Here is a 20,039-nt window from a genome sequence, read left to right on the forward strand (position 1 = left end):
ACCAAAAAATACTCTACAAGCAGTAATATACTCTACAAGTTAGTAATTGATGAAATTACTTGAAGCTAAATACTTCAAGCTTTTAATAATCAAAAAGCCCTAGAGCTTTCAGAAATCAGAAACACTGTCCTTAAATAATTTAAGTGAAATAGCCAAGAACATGACATTCCCTAAACTTTTCAGCACTTTAATAATATTTTCACATCTCATTACTATTAATTTTTGAAACTATTGTTGGTATACAGTCATCATGTTACATAGGATTTGACTGTTGAGTTATACTTTTTATTCCACTGCTTTAAAACCTAAGGGAGTTAGGAGTATAATTTCAAGTAGGCTATTGTAAAAGTGGGCTATTTACTGGGCATTTAGTATTTTATCTTAAAAACTAGTATTTTGCATTTCATCCTAAAATTTACCCAAACTTGCTTTTTTAATAAAATACTGTTTTACATCCTTATTATTATACAAAGTATGCTCTGTGAATCAAGATCATAAGCATCACCTAAGTGTCTGTCAGAAAAGCAGAATCTCACGCCCTTCTCCAGAGCTACTGCATCAGAAATAGCATTTTAACAAGATACTGAGATGATTTATAAGCACATTAAAACACTATTCATAAATACATTCTTTGCACAAATGTCAACTCTCCAGTTGGTTTTGTTTCTAAGTTTATTTTTTCTCTATTCAATCCCAATTCAAAATATCAGGGTAACTCCTCTTCATTCTACCTTGCTATGCCCTAACCAATGTCACTAAATAAATTCAGTACATACTTCTCTGACTATTTTTCATATATATTTATCATATATATATTTGCCTGTTTGTTTCTTCCTAATTCCCAGTTTTTCTAGCACGCTCAGACTTGAACATTTGCAGTATCTTTTGAATTTCTCTTCTTGCTGACATTTCAAAACAAGTCAAAGACACTTTTTCCCACATAAAATTGAGTCTGAAATTTCTAGACTTTTTCTTTTGTAACTATTCTCATTCATTTCTAAACTAAGTAGTTTCTTCATTACGATTTACATTAAATTTATCAGTTGTCCCAATATCATGTTACTAATAGAACTGTAAAAAAGTAATTTAGCAGGCAAACGAAAGTTTATGTGGGAAATCAAACCCTAATACATAATATATTATGAGTGTTAATCATAAAATCATTTATGTGTGTGTGTGTTTTGGTACTTGGGATCAAACTCAGGACCTCACACTTGCAAGGAGCACCACTGAGCTAATTCCCCAGCACTGCTCCCCCCATAAGGTCTCCCTAAGTAGTAATTCAAGCTGGCCTTGAACTTACTATGTAGCCCAGTAAGTGTAAGTGTAGGTATCTTCCTGATTCATTTAAATGATAACTGGCTATAGCACACGGACATGTTGCCAATGGTAAAACAACTGAATAAATATTTTGTCCTAATTAAATAGCAGAGTTTTAAAACAAGATAGAATGAGTAGTTTTAACAACTTGACAACCTTCACAAACAACAATTTAAAGGCCACAGATAAAAATTCAAGAAAAAACAAAGTATGCAGTACTGCAATACTGGAATTGTATAAAAGTTTTAACAAGTTTATTGGTCTATGTTCAGGATTGCTGCACATCTAAAAATATATTTAAAATTTCTTCCTACAAAAGGTAGCATATTGACTAATAATCAAGCTATTAAGGAACCGTACAAGAGACAGGATTGTTTTCATTTCACTTAATTACAATAAATTAAATGATAACTTTATTTAATATGTAATGTAATAAATGTCTGTTAAATTTTTTTTACCTCACTTTCAAGAAAAAAAAGAACAAGCATCCTAATGAGGTTCCCATTAGGACTGTTCCTTCCTCTTCTCTTTGCTAATGCTTCTTCTGCTTGTGGGTCATGTCTGCTAAACAACCTGCGGAGGGAAAACAACATTACAAATGCACATGGATATGAATTTCAGCTTCCCTCCAATATAAATTACTTCAGCATAACAAAATATCTGTGATCAGTTCAACACAAATGTATCAATGATGTCTTTATAGCTCAAAAATGGTTAGATTTGAAAAATTTCAAACAGATCAACCATATATAAACTGTAGGAAGAAAGGGTTTTAGTGATAAATAATACTCATTTATTTATGAAAACACAAGCACTGCTATTATCCTGTATGATACTAGAATATAAAGTTTGTTTATTTTTCAGTGAAGCTTTGGGAAAAGAAATTGATTTGTTTTTTTACTTCTTCAGTATTTACTGAGTTTATCGGTACTTTTAAAGGATATAGTACAGTTACATTCATCAATGGGCTCTTGTACATACTTTACATGACAGGTCTTGGTTCTCATTTTTCTCCCATACCATTGCCCTTCCTTTTTGCCCTGCACCCTCCCCTATTTACAAAGACTTTGTTTCCATTTTTTCCTTTTTAGAATATAAATTTTAAACTCAGCTCTAGTTTAAGTATTGATTTTATAGTATTTTAATTATAGCATTTAACCAAATTGCCCAGCAATAATAACATTTATTTAAATTTTCAATACATCTGGTTTTATACTTACAGCCCATTACTTAGAAAAAGCACTGCTTCCAGTAAAACTTGCATTAATACTAAATTTATGAAAACACTATTTAGTAACAAACTTCTAAAATATGGCTGAGAAATGATATAAAAAATTTAAATTTATGCTAACAAAATTTAAGCACTGCTTCCAGGCATTGTGGCACATGCCTGTAATCCCAGAACTCAGGAGGGTGAAGGCAGGATTGCTGCCAGTTTGATACCAGCCTGGGATACAAAGTGTGTCAAGGCCAGGCTGGACTACACAGAGACCCTGTTCCAAAAAACAAACAAAGAAGCAAGGAAACAAACAAACAAAGACTGCTAAACATCTCATTTCCAGGCACTACACTAGGGAACAGGGATACAGGCAAATAGCACTGAACAAAGATAAAAGTCCCTATTTTCACAGAACTCTAACTCTGTGGATGGCAATAAACTAAGTACATAATGATCTCAAGGGTCATAAAGAAAAATAGTAGTAATAGGAAATTGATTGTATGAGTTTATGTGTCAAGATAGGTTGCTTAAACAAAAGGCTAAATGAATAAAATTAGAATGATTTCACATAATGAAAAAAGAAACTAATTCCAAGTAGATTATAACAGAAAAGTTTCTTCTTGGTTGGCAGAAACTTGACTGATTGTGAGTTAATACCTCACCATCATAATAGTTTCAGAGAAGGTTTTGCTAGGTGTGATGGTACTTATCTGTATCACAAATATATGGTACACTAAGGCAGGAGGACCACAAGTTTGAGGCCAGCCTTGGCAACCTGTCAAGAGTTTGTCTTACAATTTAAAAAGGGACAGGTATGTATCTTGTATAGAATGCTTTCCTGGCATGCATAAGTCTTGAGTTCAACCTCAGTACCACACACACTAAAGAGAGGTTTTGTCCTTTGGATAGTAAAGGGAAAACAGGAGGGTCCTTGGTAATTAAAATAAACCAATTTAGATAATTACACTTACTTATAAATATAAAGTAGTGAAATTTGCTGAAATTTTTGATTTTATAATGTGGACATTTGGGTGACAGAGTAAAATATTTATTTCAGCTATATTTTACTATTTTTAATAATTGGTTAAGACTGCCCATAACATATAGACGCAAGTCACTATGTATACACAAGCACACATACACATATATGGACACCTGGGGCTACTCTTTATATTACTTGTCAGTACTTTTTTTTTTTTTCTGGCACTGGGGATCAAACTCTCTCTTATGAAGCAAGTGGAGGCAGCACCACTGAGCTAAATCACTGGCCCACATGTTAGGACTTTTAACAGATTACTATATTAGAAGGTAGAATAATGCTCCAAGAAGTAGTCATTAAAAACCAAAAGTTATTAAAATGTGCATGTCTCCAGAGTAGAGCCTAAAATCAGCTTTAGAGAAAGCTTTCATATTTGGAGAGGAGTTGGCATAATTTTCATAAAGAAATAATGAAGGCTTATCTGCCTCATTTTTGTTTTTGTTTTTTTTCTTTTTATTGAGTTTATTGGTACAATCTAGGTATACATTACAGTTACATTCATTATTGGGATCCTGTACCTTTACATAATAGGTCTTGATTCTCATTTTTTCCCATTTTCCCTGCCCCCCTCCCCATTTACAAACACTTTATTTCCTAATTATCTCATCTCATTAGAATCCTGTGTACTATTATAGTGTTTCACACCAGAGAAACTGTTCGGTATTTCAGTTAAAGAAATCTCTGTATGAACATTAAAAATAGGGAATCCTAAAATAAAACTAAAAAGGAAAGTAAAAGAGAAAAGGCAATGATGTAAGATTAAAATAATCCTTAATTCTGAAGATGAAAATGGTCCCTTAACATATTTAAATTGCTTCTTGCTCTTGTAGTCTTATCTTATTTTTTTTCATTATTTAGAGAATACTTTATTAATTTCTGTAATCAAACCCATGTAGATATGACCTTACATATTCAATACAGTGCGTTACCCCTGTACACATCGAAAAAAATAAAAAATGAAAATAAAAAAATTTAACATTTCTAGACCAATATGGCTGTCCATTTCTGTACAATACCAACTCAACACAGTAAATTGGGATAACTTTTTCCAAAGTTGACAGCACTGTTAAAGTTTCCCAAAATTCAAATTATATATATATATGTATATATATATATTTATATTTATATAAAAAGACCAATAATAGCAGTATGTTGGGCATCAATAGCAGCAACAGCTTTTCCAGGTTCTGCAGTCATTTGAACAAAATTATAGACATTCAGTACATTCCATTAAAAAAACAAAAACAAACAAAGAAAAGAATAATATCCAAAAAGCAGCAAAGTTCTGTTCCTGTTGTGGTACCTGGCACCATTTTTTTTTATTAGCATCTTAATCATCATCTGGAAAGAGAACATTCTAGAGTATTATCATTAAATATAGCTCTGATAAAGCACGGTCACTACTATGTAACCATAGAGCAGGTACAAGATATTTTACATTCACAGAGGTATGATACAGTACCGTTCTACATGAATAATACTAGAATCAGTTTTGGTTTTAAATTTACTTTGTCTGCAAATAAGATTGCTACCCCTGCTTTTTTCTGGGCTCCTGTCACATGAAGAATTGTTTTCTATCCTTTCACTTTTAGGCTATGGGCTTCTTTTTGCACTAGGTGTGTTTCTTGTATACAACATATTGTTGGATTTTGCTTCTTATTCCATTTTGCCAGTCTATTTCTCTTGATTGGTGAGTTGAGGCCATTGACATTGATGGTTATAACTGATATGTACTGACTTATTATTGACATGTTATTGGCCTTTTGTTGACTCTTTTTACTTTTTCACCTTCTCCTTTTAGTTTCTTGCCTTGCCTATTTCATTTGCTCTGTTGGGCCTCATGGTGTTGTTGCCTTCATTGTCTTTTTCTAGGATCTTGTTTAGAATTGCTTGTAGTGCTGGATTGGTATTCATGTAGTTTCTCAGGTGTTCTTTGTCATGGAAGTGTCTTATTTCCCCATCCATTTTGAAATAGAGTTTTGCAGGATACATCAGTGTAGGTTGGAGGTTGTTCTCTTTTAGTACTTGAAATATCTCATTCCAGGCTCTCCTTGCCCTAAGGGTTTGTGTTGAAAAGTCTGCTTTGATTCTGATGGGCTTTCCTTTGCATGTGATTTGTTTCTTTTCTCTTACTCCTTGTAGTATTTTGTGCTTCTCTTGGGTTTCTGAGATCTTGATTATTATATGTCTAGGTGTAGATTTTTTTTTGATTGTGGCTAGTTGGGGTCCTATTTGGCTCAGTTATCTGAATGTCAAATTCTTTCCCTCTGTTTGGGAAGTTTTCTGTCATTAATTCTGCGAACAGCTTTTTTAAGTCATTTGTATTTTCTCCTGCTACTTCATGGATTCCTATCAGTCTTATGATATTCTTCTTTGCATCATCTAGGAGTTGTTGGATTGATTTCTCATGATCCCCTACTGTTTTTAAGAGATCTCTCTTTTCATGGTCACTGACTGCAATCTTGTCTTCTATATTTGAGAGTCTATCTTCGCATTCTTTTATTCTGTTGCGCCCGGAAGGTAACCTGGGCCCAAATCCACCGCAGGAAGGAGAGCCATGCCTTCTCCCACCCCAGGCTCCACTGCTCCAGTGTCAAGAAGGTAGCTGTGCGGGCACCCCTGAACCCCCATAACTCACCTTACCCCCCCGCCACCGCACACTCTCAGACCTCCTGATTGTGCCAGTCTTTGGACCCACTCTGCAGAGGCAGAGATGATCATAAAGGGTATTTTTCTGAGTTCCCAATTTTGAACATCTTTAAAGAAAGGGTGTGGGAAACCTGTAGTAGAACAGTGTAGAGTTCAACCCATTCAAAAGGTTGGGGAACTCAATCTGGGCCTTGTAGCCCGAGGTCAGTCTGTGTCATGGGGTTCAGCCATCAGCTAACTGAGACCAGGGGTCTTGCGTCCTAGCTCTGTCTGAGCCATTAAATTGTAAATATACTATATTGAAATTTTGTTCACTACAGACATGTTCTGGAATGCTTCTTGATTTCAATTTAATTCAAATGATTTAAGGGTGATAGACTAGTGACTACCACAGGTGGTGAGTTTCCAAGTTGTGCTTGATTTTAATGTGTTGCTGATTGTATCAGTTGGGATAAAGCATTGCCGTTGATTTGATGAGCTGTTTTCTCTGATGTTATGAAGATGAGAATGTCTGTGGGTCGTTAGAGACACAGAAGCTAGGGTGCAACTATATCAGGAAGATTTGGGTGATAACCCAGACAGTAAACCAAGGACAGCCCGACAACAAAAATAAAAATGATAAAACACTTAAGCAAGACACAAAGACAGACTTCCCGTTCACCAATGGCAAACAGTAGGGCAAATGAGGATGAAAAGGCTGATAGTGAACCACTAGGGCACCCTGAACTCAAAGCACAGGAAGTAACAAAACAGATCAATCAGGCTCTACAAAAATTCAAAACAGAAATAATTTCCCAGATAACCATAGAGATAGTGAGCAAAATGAAAGTCGTGATTCAAAACTCTAGAGCAGAAACTGACAAAAAAGTAGATGAGCTCAGGACCATGATAGAAGCCATGAAGGCCAAGCATAAGAAAGAAATGGAAAAAATAAATGCCCAACATAGGAAAGAAATGGAATCCATAAAACAGATTCAAACAGATATCCAGGAGATTAAACCTGCCTAAATTTTAATGTAAAATATTTCTACTTATACATTTAGCAAATATTTCATACATGCATACAAATAAAACTACCCAAGGTCTTTTTCTAATTTGTGTGCTATGTTGTTATGATCTCTGTTCTACAGAGAACCAACCTTTTTTATTTTCTTTTTGAAGGCACAGAGGCAATAAATTCTTTCTAAAAACACAAAACTATTTGAAAAGTTTAGTAAAAAGTGGAAACTAACTTGAATATAATAGAGTGAAAGGGAAATTAACACTACAACACACCCTTGACACCCCAAAATAAATACAGAAACTGCCATGTTCTACTGACTACAGATGTCATGGTGTTAAGCTCAATATATTATTTTAAAAGTCATGCCTGAAAATCTTAACTTTTTTTCCTCTTTACTTTCACAGCTAGTATACACTAGTAGCCTGTTTCCATTTAAGAAAGACTTCTCACATAGAAACATCTTTACCCACTTTGGGTAGTAAAATTAAGTACTGAATTGAACAATTTATTATTGCAATACCACAGGCAGATACTGGATGGAGGGATAGACCTGCTCATTATCAAAGTTAATTATCCATGTGTAACAATTGCCTGGAGAACAATTTATATCTACTTTTTAAGCATAATCACAAGCTAGTATATGTAATAGACTTTTGGATTTAGCTGCCAATAATCAATATGCTTTTAAGCCATAAGCAAAACTACCCAAAAGAAAACAAAGCAAAAGATTTACAAGCAGGGATATGTCTATATTGTGAGAATAACTCCGCTACATTTCATATGCAATACACCACAATAAAAATGTATTTCACGAGAACTTTTATGTTCAAAAATTCAGTTCTATGTTTTGCCAAAGAACAGATGAAATTTAAAAAATTTAAAGTCTAACTGCATATGTAAGTTTTAGAATTGGTATAGGTTACAAACTAAAATAATCCTTACAGGGGCTAAGGATTTAGCTCAGAGGTTCAGTGGCCTGCCTTGCAAGCCCAAGGACACGAGTTCAATCCCTGGTACAAAAAAAAAAAAAAATCCTTATGCCAATGAAGAGTATGGGAAAAAACTATGAAATGTTAGGTAGACATTTTGAAGGTGACACTGCTTCATATTTAGATTACAAATGCTGAAAAAGTGAGATCAGAACTAAGAATTTTGAAAGGGAGAAAAAATTAATGAAAGGAAGAATTATTACCTGAAAAGTTTTTAATAAACATCATGTACTTCCCAAATCTGTACTCACATCCCCAGCTGAGAAGCATCCTATCCTCTCAGACTTCAGGGAAAAGGAATACATAACAAAACACACCATTTCCAGGTATGTGATTCATCATGTGTATGCACACTATGAGGATTTAATTCCCGCCAGAAGGTAGTGTGAAATTGACACTTTCAGCACTGTGTTCAATCAAACTTAATTTTTTCTCGTAACTCTGAACAACAATAATTACAAAAGTAGAAGTTGTTTTCAAAGATAACTCACTTTTTGTGAAGGAACTCTCCAGCTGCCACAGCAACAGGACGATGTGCTGAGTACACCAAATGGTAAACATTTTCACAGTCTTCATTAGAAAGGGCTTCTTCACTTCCACTGAAAAATTCAGAAAGTACATCTGAACCAAAACAAATGTTGATTTGTAATTCTAACTTTATTTAAATTTTCAAAGTTCATCATAAAAGCTGAAGGTACACTGGTTTTAGTTTTTGTTTTTCTCTTTGAAACTACTATTTTTCTTTATAAAATAGTCATAGAAAATTTAGAAAATACAGATAAAACAAAAGTAAAATTCTATTAATACTGACAGATATATATATATACCTATCTCTATCTATCTAGATATTAACCTAAATTAGTTCAAGCTGTTTGTGCATTAGATTTTCACTGATATGTTCAGAAACAGATGTCATTGTTTCACAGAGTTAAACTGTGTTATGTATATTTTCCTTCTAGGAATTTTATCTTTGAAATTATATTTTGTCATCGTATTTATAATATTAGTCTTTTTACTAAATAAATGTATTCTGTAGTCACAACCATTCCTTTATTAACACAACTTTCCTGCCTTTCTGGCTTCGTATTCTTAAAGCGTGTCTTTTCTTAATTGGCCACAATGTGTCTTTAAGTATTTTTTTCTCAAGAAAGGAACACTCAAAAGAAACATCTGCAATAATTACAGATTATTAACAACTAGATGGAATACAGACTCCTTAGGCTGCAATGTAGGGGAATAACTTCATTCCCCATATTCACACCTGGTGATGCCAAGCTAGGAAGTTGAAGAATCTATCAAATAAATAAAATCTGAATGCTCTTCTCAGCAAAAGAAGGTAGCTGCATCACAATATAAAGGAGATACTGTAGCACAGACTGACTGAAAAATAGCTGTATGTCAAGAATGAGAAATAGTATAGAAGCATTTTAAAAGTACATTCCTTTACCCTCAGTAATACCTCTTCCTACAATGTGAGGCAGAAAAACTATAGTGCAAGCAGGTAACAAACAACAGGACTACTGATGGATATTGGAAAATTAACAGTATAGGCAGACTAGTTAGCCTGCAAACTAACTTTCCCTTTCTATCCATTCCATAACCTCAGGGTTGTAAGGTTACAATTGAGAGAGACAGGCTGTAAGAATGACAGATTATAATCACAGACTCTTTGCTCTGATTCACAGGTATTTTTATTAGAGCCCAACTAATACTCCCTAAATTACAAAGAGGGGGTCCACTAAACAAATTTATGTATCATTAATCCAAATGTATAATGATATGAGGAGAAACAAAATTACAGAACAATAATTTAATGACATTTTAGGACTCCAAGCTCTTAAATGAAAGGAAAATAATCTATTGAAAATAGAATAAACAGATGGGTAGAAGAAGAATTTAAAGAAGATGATTATAGGATGTAAATGTGACTTTACTTTTCCTTTGGGGAGTTTTGGTAGATACTGCACAAGCCAAGAAAAATAAGACTAGACCTTTTCATCCATATACTATATAAGGCCAGAAAGCTTGGTTGTTATCCTTACCTCATGGCCCAATAAAATAATAAATAACTAGAAATTAGGAGACTGAGCAATAATCTGTTGAGAAGATTTCTTCTTCTTTTTAAGGAGATTTCTTTAAAGGAAAAGATGTCAAAATGTTGAGGTACTGAGTCCTTCTCCATAGGCCAACCTGTAACATCAAGTTTCAGAGAAATTCTATGATAACTTTTTATGTATTCCTTACAACTCCAGGGAAGTGTAGGAACCAGAACCTAGTGCAGGGCTTAAAGAGTTCCAAAGGAACAGTCTACAGTAACAGAATAAAAATGGAGGGCTACAGGGAGGTGAGGGCTACTTCCCCATCCATAAATGGCCTTGATTTCCCTTAGGTCATATATGGAACACTAAAAACAATTCTGCCTGAATAATTTTAAAAAGACTGCCGAAGCTGGGCAAGGTGGTGGACACCTGTAATCCAAGATATTTGGAAGGCTGAGGTAGTAGGTTCACAAGTTATAGGAAAGCCTGGGGAACTTAGCAAGACACCCTCAAGAACAAACAAACAAATGAAAAGAAAACAAAAACAAACAAACAAAAACATTGCTGAATAGGACCGCCTGTAGGAAAGCAATTCCAACACAGAAATTATGAAAGCCTCCTGGTCACAAATTGAATTAGAAGAAACTGTCTATTCTGAATTGCAATCACCAATTTCTAGAGTACGATCATTAGGAGTCACAGAAACTCCAAAGTATCCAATAAATGTGGATATCTGACACAACTAGAAGGTTACAATATTATCTGTGAAGTAAGACCTTTTTTACTTTTATCGCCTCTAATGAAAATGAAAATAAGAACCTTAAATACAAACTTATAAAACCAAATAAATTATCTCCTAAATTAATGAAGTAAAAATTTTCAAACAAGGTATCAGAAGTTTTGAAAATACTCTTAAAGGAAGTAATCCAGATTAGGTAATTTTGGAGGAAGTTATGAGGTAATTATGCTTTCTGAGTATAAGCAAAGAAGTAGCAAAAGTAAAACTTGATGACTTGCATAAATGACCAAATACTAAAAATAATAAAAAGAAAAACATTCAAAATAAACAGTAGACAAGCTATTTCTTAGACATAAGATTAATATTTAGATACATAAAGAAATCAAAGCTGAGCGTGGTGGTGCATGCCTATAATCCCAGCACTCAGAAGGCTGAGGCAGGAGGACTGCCATGAGTTCAAGACCAGCCTGGGCTACATAGTGAGTTCCAGATCAGTCTCAACTACATAGTGAGACCCTGTCTCAAAAAAACAAACAAACAAACAAAACAAAATCAAGAGCCAAGGACACAGCTCAATAGCAATAGCACAGTGTCTGACTGGCAAGCCTGAGGCCCTGCGTTAGATTCTTAGTATCAAAAAAAAAAAAAAAAATTGTACCACCCAAAATAAAAAATTCAGTTAAAAAAAATGAGCAACTGAAATGGACAGACATTTCTCAGAAGAAGTACAAATGGTCAATAAATACATGAAAATATGTTCAACATTGCTGGCCTTTAGAGAAATGCAAATTCAAATTAAACTAACACTCAGATTTTATTTTATTCTAAAAAGATGGCTTCAGTATCACCAGCAAATCTATTACTAACAAAGGCTGCCAAGGCTGTAAGGAAAAAAGGACCCTTCTAAATTGTTGGTGGGAATGTAAACTAGTAAACTACTATGGAAATCAATATGGAGATTCTTCAAAACATGAAAAGCTAGCAATTCTTCTCAACACAGCTACGCCTCTTGTAGGTATCTTTCTAAAAAAGTCAAGACATCATATTACAGTGATACAGGCATATCAATGTTTAAAGCAGCATAGTTCAAGACAGATATATCTTGCAAGTGGTTAATATACCCATCAGAAAAATAAAGGAAATGTTTATACAATGGAGTACTAATCTGCCACAAAAAGGATAAATTTGAGTTGTTTGTAGGAAAATAGATGCATGCTGAGACCACAATGTTAAGTGAAACAAATCAGACACAGGGTTAAATACCACACAGCTTTACTTACATGAGAAACCTAAAATATAAATAATTTAAAGAGAAAAATACAAGACAGATAACAGCAAATAGAGACATCTTTTGCAAATGAGAAGGGGATCAAGAGATGGAGGGGAGAGGAAAGTGAAATAAAAGAATTAAAATGCATCATTTACAAGTCTAGTTCTCCAGATGACTGTAATTATGTACTGCAAACATACAATACTAAAAATAGTTAAAAAGTAGGCAAAGTAGTATGCAAAAGTAAATTTGTTACATTAATACAATTAGAAAATAAATTAGAGGAAACATTTTCAAACTATATATCTGACAAGTGGTTTAATATCCATAGTACGTAAGTCATAAGAAACTAATTCTCTGTAAATTACTAGACAGACAAATCTGTGATAATGATATATGAAGAGAAAGATGACACAGATAATGAAGAAAATTAATTAGGAAAACCAGAATGGAGTAAAGTAATGAATAAATAGAAAGTAATAAAATACCATGTATTATAAAATAAATGATAATCATGATAAAGTTGAAATATTGAAAAAGGTTTATAAACCCCAAAATTAATCTGAGAAGAAATAAAACTCAATTTAGATAATTATAGAAGACACTGAAATTATAAAATGACCTTTCCTACAGAAGACACTGCATAATGATATGGGTCGAGTAAGAGAATTCTCTCAATGTTTCCAAGAAGGATTAATCTCCACAGGAGACTATTTGTTTTTAAGCAGCAAAGGGGCAAGAAACTATTGCATGTATTTTACAACAAGACTATAACCTTGATTATGCAGTTGGATAAGGACTAAAAAAATATGTCATGCAGTTTATCAGAGATCAATCACGAAGAAACAAAAACTGAATAGAACAGTAATAAGTAACAATGTTAAATCAGTAATGAAAAAGTCTTCCATCAAGGAAAATCCGAACACCAGATGGCTTCACTGCTAAATTCTACCAAACATTCATTCATTCATTTTAATATTGGGGATTGAACCCAGAGACACTCTTATCACTGAGCTACATCCTACCTTTAAAATTTTTATTTAATTTTTATTTTGAGACAGGGACTCACTAAGTTGTGCAGATGGGACAAAAACTTGCAATCCTGCTTAAGCCTCCCTCAGTTCTGAAATATAGGCACACAAAACTGCTCCAGGCTGTACCAGGTATTTAAAGAATAATTAATATTAATTCTGAAGCTATTCCAAAAACTAGAAAAGGAAAAAATTCTTCCCAACACTACAAAGACCACAGTGATCCAACACTCAAACCAGATAAGGACACAATAAAAAAAGAAAAATAAAGGGCAACAGCCTTGACAAATGTACATACAAAAATTTCTAAATCAAACTAACAAACCAAATCCAATATGATATTTAACAGATTGCTCATGATGATGAAGTAGGATTTATCCCACAGGTGTGAGAATGCTTCAATATAGGTAAATCAATAACTATCATACAATATATCAGCAGAAAGGACAAACATCATGTTCATCTCAGTAGATGTAGAAAAATCATTTGATAAAATGCAATACTTTTTCACAATAAAATACTTAACAGTAAATACAGAAAGAAATACAAGGCATCCAGATAGGTAAAGAAGTCACCCAACTATCATCTTATATACACACAATATAGAGGCTTCTGCCTGACAACTATTACAACAAATAAATGAACTCAATGAAGTAGTACAATACAAAATCAACACATGAAAGTCAGTAGCACTGTTATATGCCAACAGCAAATTATTTGAAACAGAAATCAGAACTGCAATCCCATTTATAAAAGCTACCAAACCAATACAATACCCAGAAATAAAATTACCCAGTAATGAATGATGTCACTAATGAAAAGTATTAAACACCAATGAAAGAAACTAAAGGCACATATACATGGAAAGATATACCCGTTCATAGAGAGCAAGGGTGAGTATTATTAAAAGTGTTCACACTACCCACACCAATCTACAGATGCAATGTTACTGTTACCAAAATACCAACCTAACCAATCTTCTACTATTTACGGGGCTGGGTACCAGGGATGGAATTCAGGACCTTGTGCTTGCCAGGCAGGCGCTGTACTGCTGAGCTAAACCCTCTGCCCTCCAACCATACCAATCCTAAAATAACTTGAATACCAAAATATCTTGAGGAACTGGAGCCATTTTGGTCAAAACAAGCAAACAAAAACAAAGGACTCATTCTATAACCTGAACTTAGTATATTTGCTGCTGAAGTGATCTTAAAATACACTAGAAAGCTGTAATAATCCAAAGAGCACGAAAGTAGCACAATGACAGATCAATGGTACAGAACGGAGGCCTAGAGGCAAACCTATTCATCAACATCTGATTTGTTTCTGATTAAGATATTTAGAACATACACTGGAGAAAGAACTTTTTCAATAACCAGTGCTAAGAAAACTGGATATCCAATATGCACCAACAGAAAAAGGAGACAAGATCACCATCTCTCATCTATTACCAAAATTAATTTTAAATAATTAAATGAAAGACCTAGAACTATGAAATCACTGGTGCAAAACGTAAGAAAAATGTTTCTGGATGTTGGAATGAATAGCCAATGATGTTCTGGATAAGAACTTGAAAGCACAGAAAAAAATAAGCCAAGATACACAAATGGGATTACATCAAACAAAAACGCTTCTGCAAAGGAACAATCAACATACTGAAGGGACAACATACAGAATGAGAGAAAATATTTTCAAACTATGTATTTGACAAGTGGTTTTATCCATAGTACATAAGGAACTCTAAAACCTCAAGTAAAAAACCCCAAACTTAATTAATAAAATGAACAGTATCTCTATACAGCCATTTCTTAAAAGAAGACAATCAAATGACCAACGGGTATATTAAAAACTGCTAAACATCACTAATCATCAGGGAAATATAAGCCAATCACAAGGTAAAATCTTGTCAGAAAGGGTATTACAGTAAAGACGAAAAGATAAATCCTGGAAAAAATGTAGACAAACGAGAATCCTTGTACACTGCTGGTAGGAACGCAAATTAGATCAATCAATATATAAAACAACATGCACATTCTGCAAAATATTAAAAACAGAACTTCCATATGCTCCAGCAATTCTACTATTGGGTATATATCCAAAGAAAATGAAACAGAAATGATAAAAAAAAAAAACATGTGAACAATCAGGCTAACAGCAGTAATAGTCACAATAGCCAAGAAATGGAAACAACTAAACATGTCCACCAATTTATGAAAAGATAAAGAACACATGATGTGGGCTGGGCACTTAGCTCAGTGGTGCCACCACTTGCCTTGCAAGTGTAGGGAACTGAGTTCCATCCCTGGTACCCTCCGCAAAAGAACACATGACACAATTACAAAATGGAATACTATTCAGCCACAAAAAGAATGAAATCCTGCCATATGTGGCAACATAAATACAGCCGGAGATCTTTACTTTAAGTTAAATAAGCCACACACAGATAGATAACTACCACGTGACTTCATATTAATATGTGAAAGATAGAAATGTGGTTATGAGAGCCTGAGGAGAGTAGGGGAGAGGGAGGGTTAAAGACAGGGTGATCAATGGGTACTGAGCTATCATTAGACAGAATCAAGAAGTCCTAGTATGGGCTGGGAATCTAGCTCAAAGGTTAAGCCAAGTGCATCCCAAGTGCAAGGACCTAAGTTCCATCCCTGGTACCAAACAAACACACACACAAACAAAAAACACAACAACCACAACAAACAAAAACAAAAACAAAAAACCCAAAAATAAGTCCTAGTGTGCTATTGGTCAGTATGATGACTATCTGTCCATCTCAAAAGCTAAAAGAAAAGATAGTAAACGTTTTTATAAAAAAGAAATGATTATTTGAGGAGACTGTTCCATTTTTAATAGATTTAAACATGATCCCACGTATGTATACATCTGCAGTGCTATAACAGCATGAAGTTTTACTGCAAGACGAAATATCATATCTTTCCCAAGTAATATCCTTCCTTCGCCGGGTGTGGTAGTGGATCCCTGTAACCCCAGCACTCGGGAGGCTGAGGCAGGAGGATCGCTGTGAGTTTGAGACCAGCCTGGGCTACATAGTGAGTTCCAGGTCAGTCTCAACTACATAGACCCCGTCTCAAAAAACCAAATCTTTCTTTCTTTTGAAAGTAAGGAGGAACAAATTCAGACCCTTTGGTATACTAAGCAAGTACCCTATCAATGATTTAAATGCTTAGACCTATAATTTTTAATGCTATTAAGTATCCATTAAAATAATTTAAAAGTTATGCAGGATGGGACGTGTCTGCTGATACAAGGTAAGCCCAGTGGCATCAACTCCTGGGAGAAACAATGAATGGACCAGGCCAGCAACTGTAGACCAAAGAAGAGCCCACAGCTACTGTAACTGGAAAACAGCATGGAGTTTTACTCCAAAAATGACTGTTCGCACTGTAGGCTAGAGCTGGAGAAGAAACCAATACAGTACCCACCATATTGCCAGAGTGTTTAATCAGGTGCCATTTGGGAAAGTGTTGAGTGTTTAATACTGAGCCACTGAACAACTATCACACAACTTCACCAAAGGTTTTCCGGCATTAACCTCCAGCTGTGCTTATGAGAGACAGCCATGGGAGACCGCTACAAAGCTGGACTGGGCTAGACCCAGATATCCTGATAAGTTAAATTCAGGATGACAAGGATATGGGACTTCTCACCTTTCATGGTAAGAAGCCAGGTCTGGCATGAATGATTTTCAGAGGAACACGGGTTGGAAAGTACTGGCACAAAGTATTGTGTGAAACATCCCCTGCTGCAAGTTTAATTTCTGGCCCCATATACCAATGTGAGCAAGAACATGCTTCAGCTTGGACGGTTGCCACAGTCTGAGGTGTACAGATAGGCTTCAGCAGGAAGGGGAACCTCACAAACTCACAGTTGTAAAGCTAGTTAGGAAAAAACCCAAAAAAACAACAAAAAAGTGACTTGCTAAATTACTAAACTACAAGATCTCTGAAAGAAATCAGTCGTTTAAAAAAAACAAACAGGGATTTTTTATATTTTGTTTGGATACATCCCCCCCCTTCATTGGAGTTTTGGAATGTTTTCCTCTTTTTTTTCCTTCATTTTACACTTTTAATTAATCTTCATTTTCTTGTTTATTCTTTGCTGTTACTTTATCCAATTCTAATACTTTTACACCATAATTGTGGGAGAAGTTCAAGCCTGGTGCACCACATTTCTGTCTCCTTCCTGTGCTAACTCAGGGAGACTTCGCTAAGGCTGAGCTAACTGCCCTAAATGCATAGACAGCTGGGTCCACCAGGCTACACCTCTGCTCGTAGTGTGTGACTCCTTTGCCTCCCCCAAGAAAAATCACTCCGCCATGTCTAGCCAAGAAGATATTGCCAAACATTAAATGTTCCTCCCATGCTCCTCCCCCATGGTTCCCTATATAAGCCTGTGCATTTCCTGAATTAAGCTGAAGTGTTCCAGAAACCTCTCCAGAGTCTGCCTGGTGATTCCGTGCCTTGCCTTCCCAGTCAGAGGTCCTGAACTTTGTTCCACAAGTGGGCTCGCGGAGGACAACACATAATAGGATCCTTTATATCACTTTTCTCTCCTTCTTATCTTCTACTACTTAACTTTGCAAATTTTCTTTTAGTTTCCCATTCCCCTTTTCCTCTATCTTTACCAGTATAACCATTAGGAGTATTAATCTTTAACTAGTTAACTCTTTGCTATTACTGATGAATTCTCTTCTTGGTAGAACTATAGTTGTTGGATTTAGTAGATATTTACTGAATCTCAGTATTTGGTTGGTTTTAATGTTTATACTATATGGATCTCTTTTCTATGATTAAGAGTGGCACAATATTGATTTTCATGGTATGTTAATATCCACCTTGTACATAGCTGCTGATTTAGTTGCTACTGCCAGGGTGGCATAACTGTTGCTATTAATTGGTTTTCTCTGTATGTCAACATTTAATTGCCTTTGTGTCACTAAGAATACTGCAATCCATTCCAGGAGAATGGCTCCTGGGGCCAATCACAGTGCATCCTCCCCTCTCAAATTAATAGAGGTGGCTAGATATAGGGAAGACGGAAAGGCCTATAGCTAGCCGTGCCTACAATGCGTAACTGAACAACAGACGCTAACTGAAAAGATCTCCTTAATCATCAACAGGCTTTCCATTCTAAGCAGCCACAAACTTCAGCACAAAAGAGACAACAAAAACAGAAGACAAGGCAAGAAAATGCCCCTAAAAACTGCCAACTACCACAGAGCTGATCCTTGGGGAATCCAAAGCAAGGAAATCAAAAACAAAATAGTTGAATTATCAAAATGATAGGATATTTTAAGATCAATAAGGTACTTAGCAAGCTCAGAGAAGAGATATCTAAACAGATAACTCACTTAATAAAACAATCGCTGAATTTATACAAAACACAAATGAAAAGCTAACTGAGCTAAATAAAATGATGCAATATGACAAGTTACTTTAGTAAAAAATTTGAGTCCATGAAAATCTAGATTAAGGACTCTATTGAAAGGGCAGCAAGTAGTGTCCAATGTGAGAAAAGAATGACAGAATTATATGATGTCAGTGACAAATCACTCACAGATACACTGAAAGCAACAGAATATGAAAAAATGGATGCATCACCCACTAGATAATGCAAAGACAACTAAGATTAATTGGAATTAGTGAGAAAAATCTGAAGACATCACATAGCATAGAAATGGTGTTTATAGGAGTAATAGCAGAAAACTCCCCAAATATGGAGTTAATTTTAAATATAAGAAAAATGAGGCAGATAGTACCCTAAACAGCCACAACCAGAAAACTACTCCACAACATATCATAGCAAAAAAATCTCAGAATTGCAACATAAGAACAGAAAATATAAAGCTGTTAGAGAAAAGCAATGAATCACTTAAGAAAGTAAATACATTAGAATTACATCAGACTTCTCAACACAAACCTTAAAGGAAGGCCAACTGAAGTGAAGTGATTTGAGCCCTAAAATAAAACAACTTCCAACTCAGAGTGCTGTTATCTTCCAAAACCTTTTCAAAACTGATGGAGAAAGGAAGTATTTCCATGACAAAGAGTACTTTAAGAAATTCCTGACCACAGAAGAAGCACTCCAAAAAATACTCCTGGATATCCTAGAAAGAAACCATGCATTCAACAATGACAATAAGATTAATGGAATGAATGAATATATCAGGCAGGGTGAGCAGTTAAGCAGAAGGGAAAAAAAGGATGGGGCCAGGGATTTAGCTCAGGGGTTCTGCCGCCTGTCTCACATGCGCAAGGACCCAAGTTTAATCTCTGGTAACCGCCCCCACAAAAGAAAGAAGGTGGGGGGAAGAAATCAGCAACAAGAAAATAATACAATAGCAGCAAAAAGTCAATACCTTTCAATACCAACTCAATATAAATGGTCTAAGTGCCTGGACTGAGAAACAGACTACCAGATGGATCAAAAAACCAAAACCTAATGGCATATTGTATACAACACATTTAATCAAAAGAGAAATTCACAGAGTAAAAATCAAAGGGTGGAAAAAAATTTTATGCAACAGGAGACTGAAAACAAGCGGGAAGTGATCCTATTTTCATATAAAGTGCACTTTAAACCAAAGCTGATCAGAAAGGGAAAGAAGGGGGCCAGGAATTTAGCTCAGCGGTTGGGTGGCCTGCCTGCAAGCGCAAGGACCAGAGTTCAATCCCCGGTACCAAAAAAAAAAAAAAAAAAAAAAAAAAA

The 20,039-nt window shown here is 34.9% G+C and overlaps 1 protein-coding gene across 4 annotated transcripts in view; it reads right to left on the bottom strand.

The window, feature by feature from the left end:
• Positions 1–20,039, bottom strand: part of Stag1 (stromal antigen 1) — a 366,592-nt gene that overhangs the window by 88,527 nt on the left and 258,026 nt on the right. For all 4 annotated transcript variants that reach the window (XM_010625514.3, XM_010625515.3, XM_010625516.3 and 1 more), the window contains 2 exons: positions 8,711–8,818; positions 1,779–1,893 (listed from right to left, as the gene is read on the bottom strand). In XM_010625514.3, coding sequence (XP_010623816.1) covers positions 1,779–1,893; positions 8,711–8,818 — 223 coding nt within the window. The remainder of the gene's footprint in view (positions 1–1,778; positions 1,894–8,710; positions 8,819–20,039) is intronic.

This window comes from Fukomys damarensis, unplaced genomic scaffold (genome assembly GCF_012274545.1).
Source record: "Fukomys damarensis isolate Sample0158 unplaced genomic scaffold, DMR_v1.0_HiC HiC_scaffold_37, whole genome shotgun sequence".
Lineage (NCBI taxonomy): Eukaryota > Metazoa > Chordata > Mammalia > Rodentia > Bathyergidae > Fukomys > Fukomys damarensis.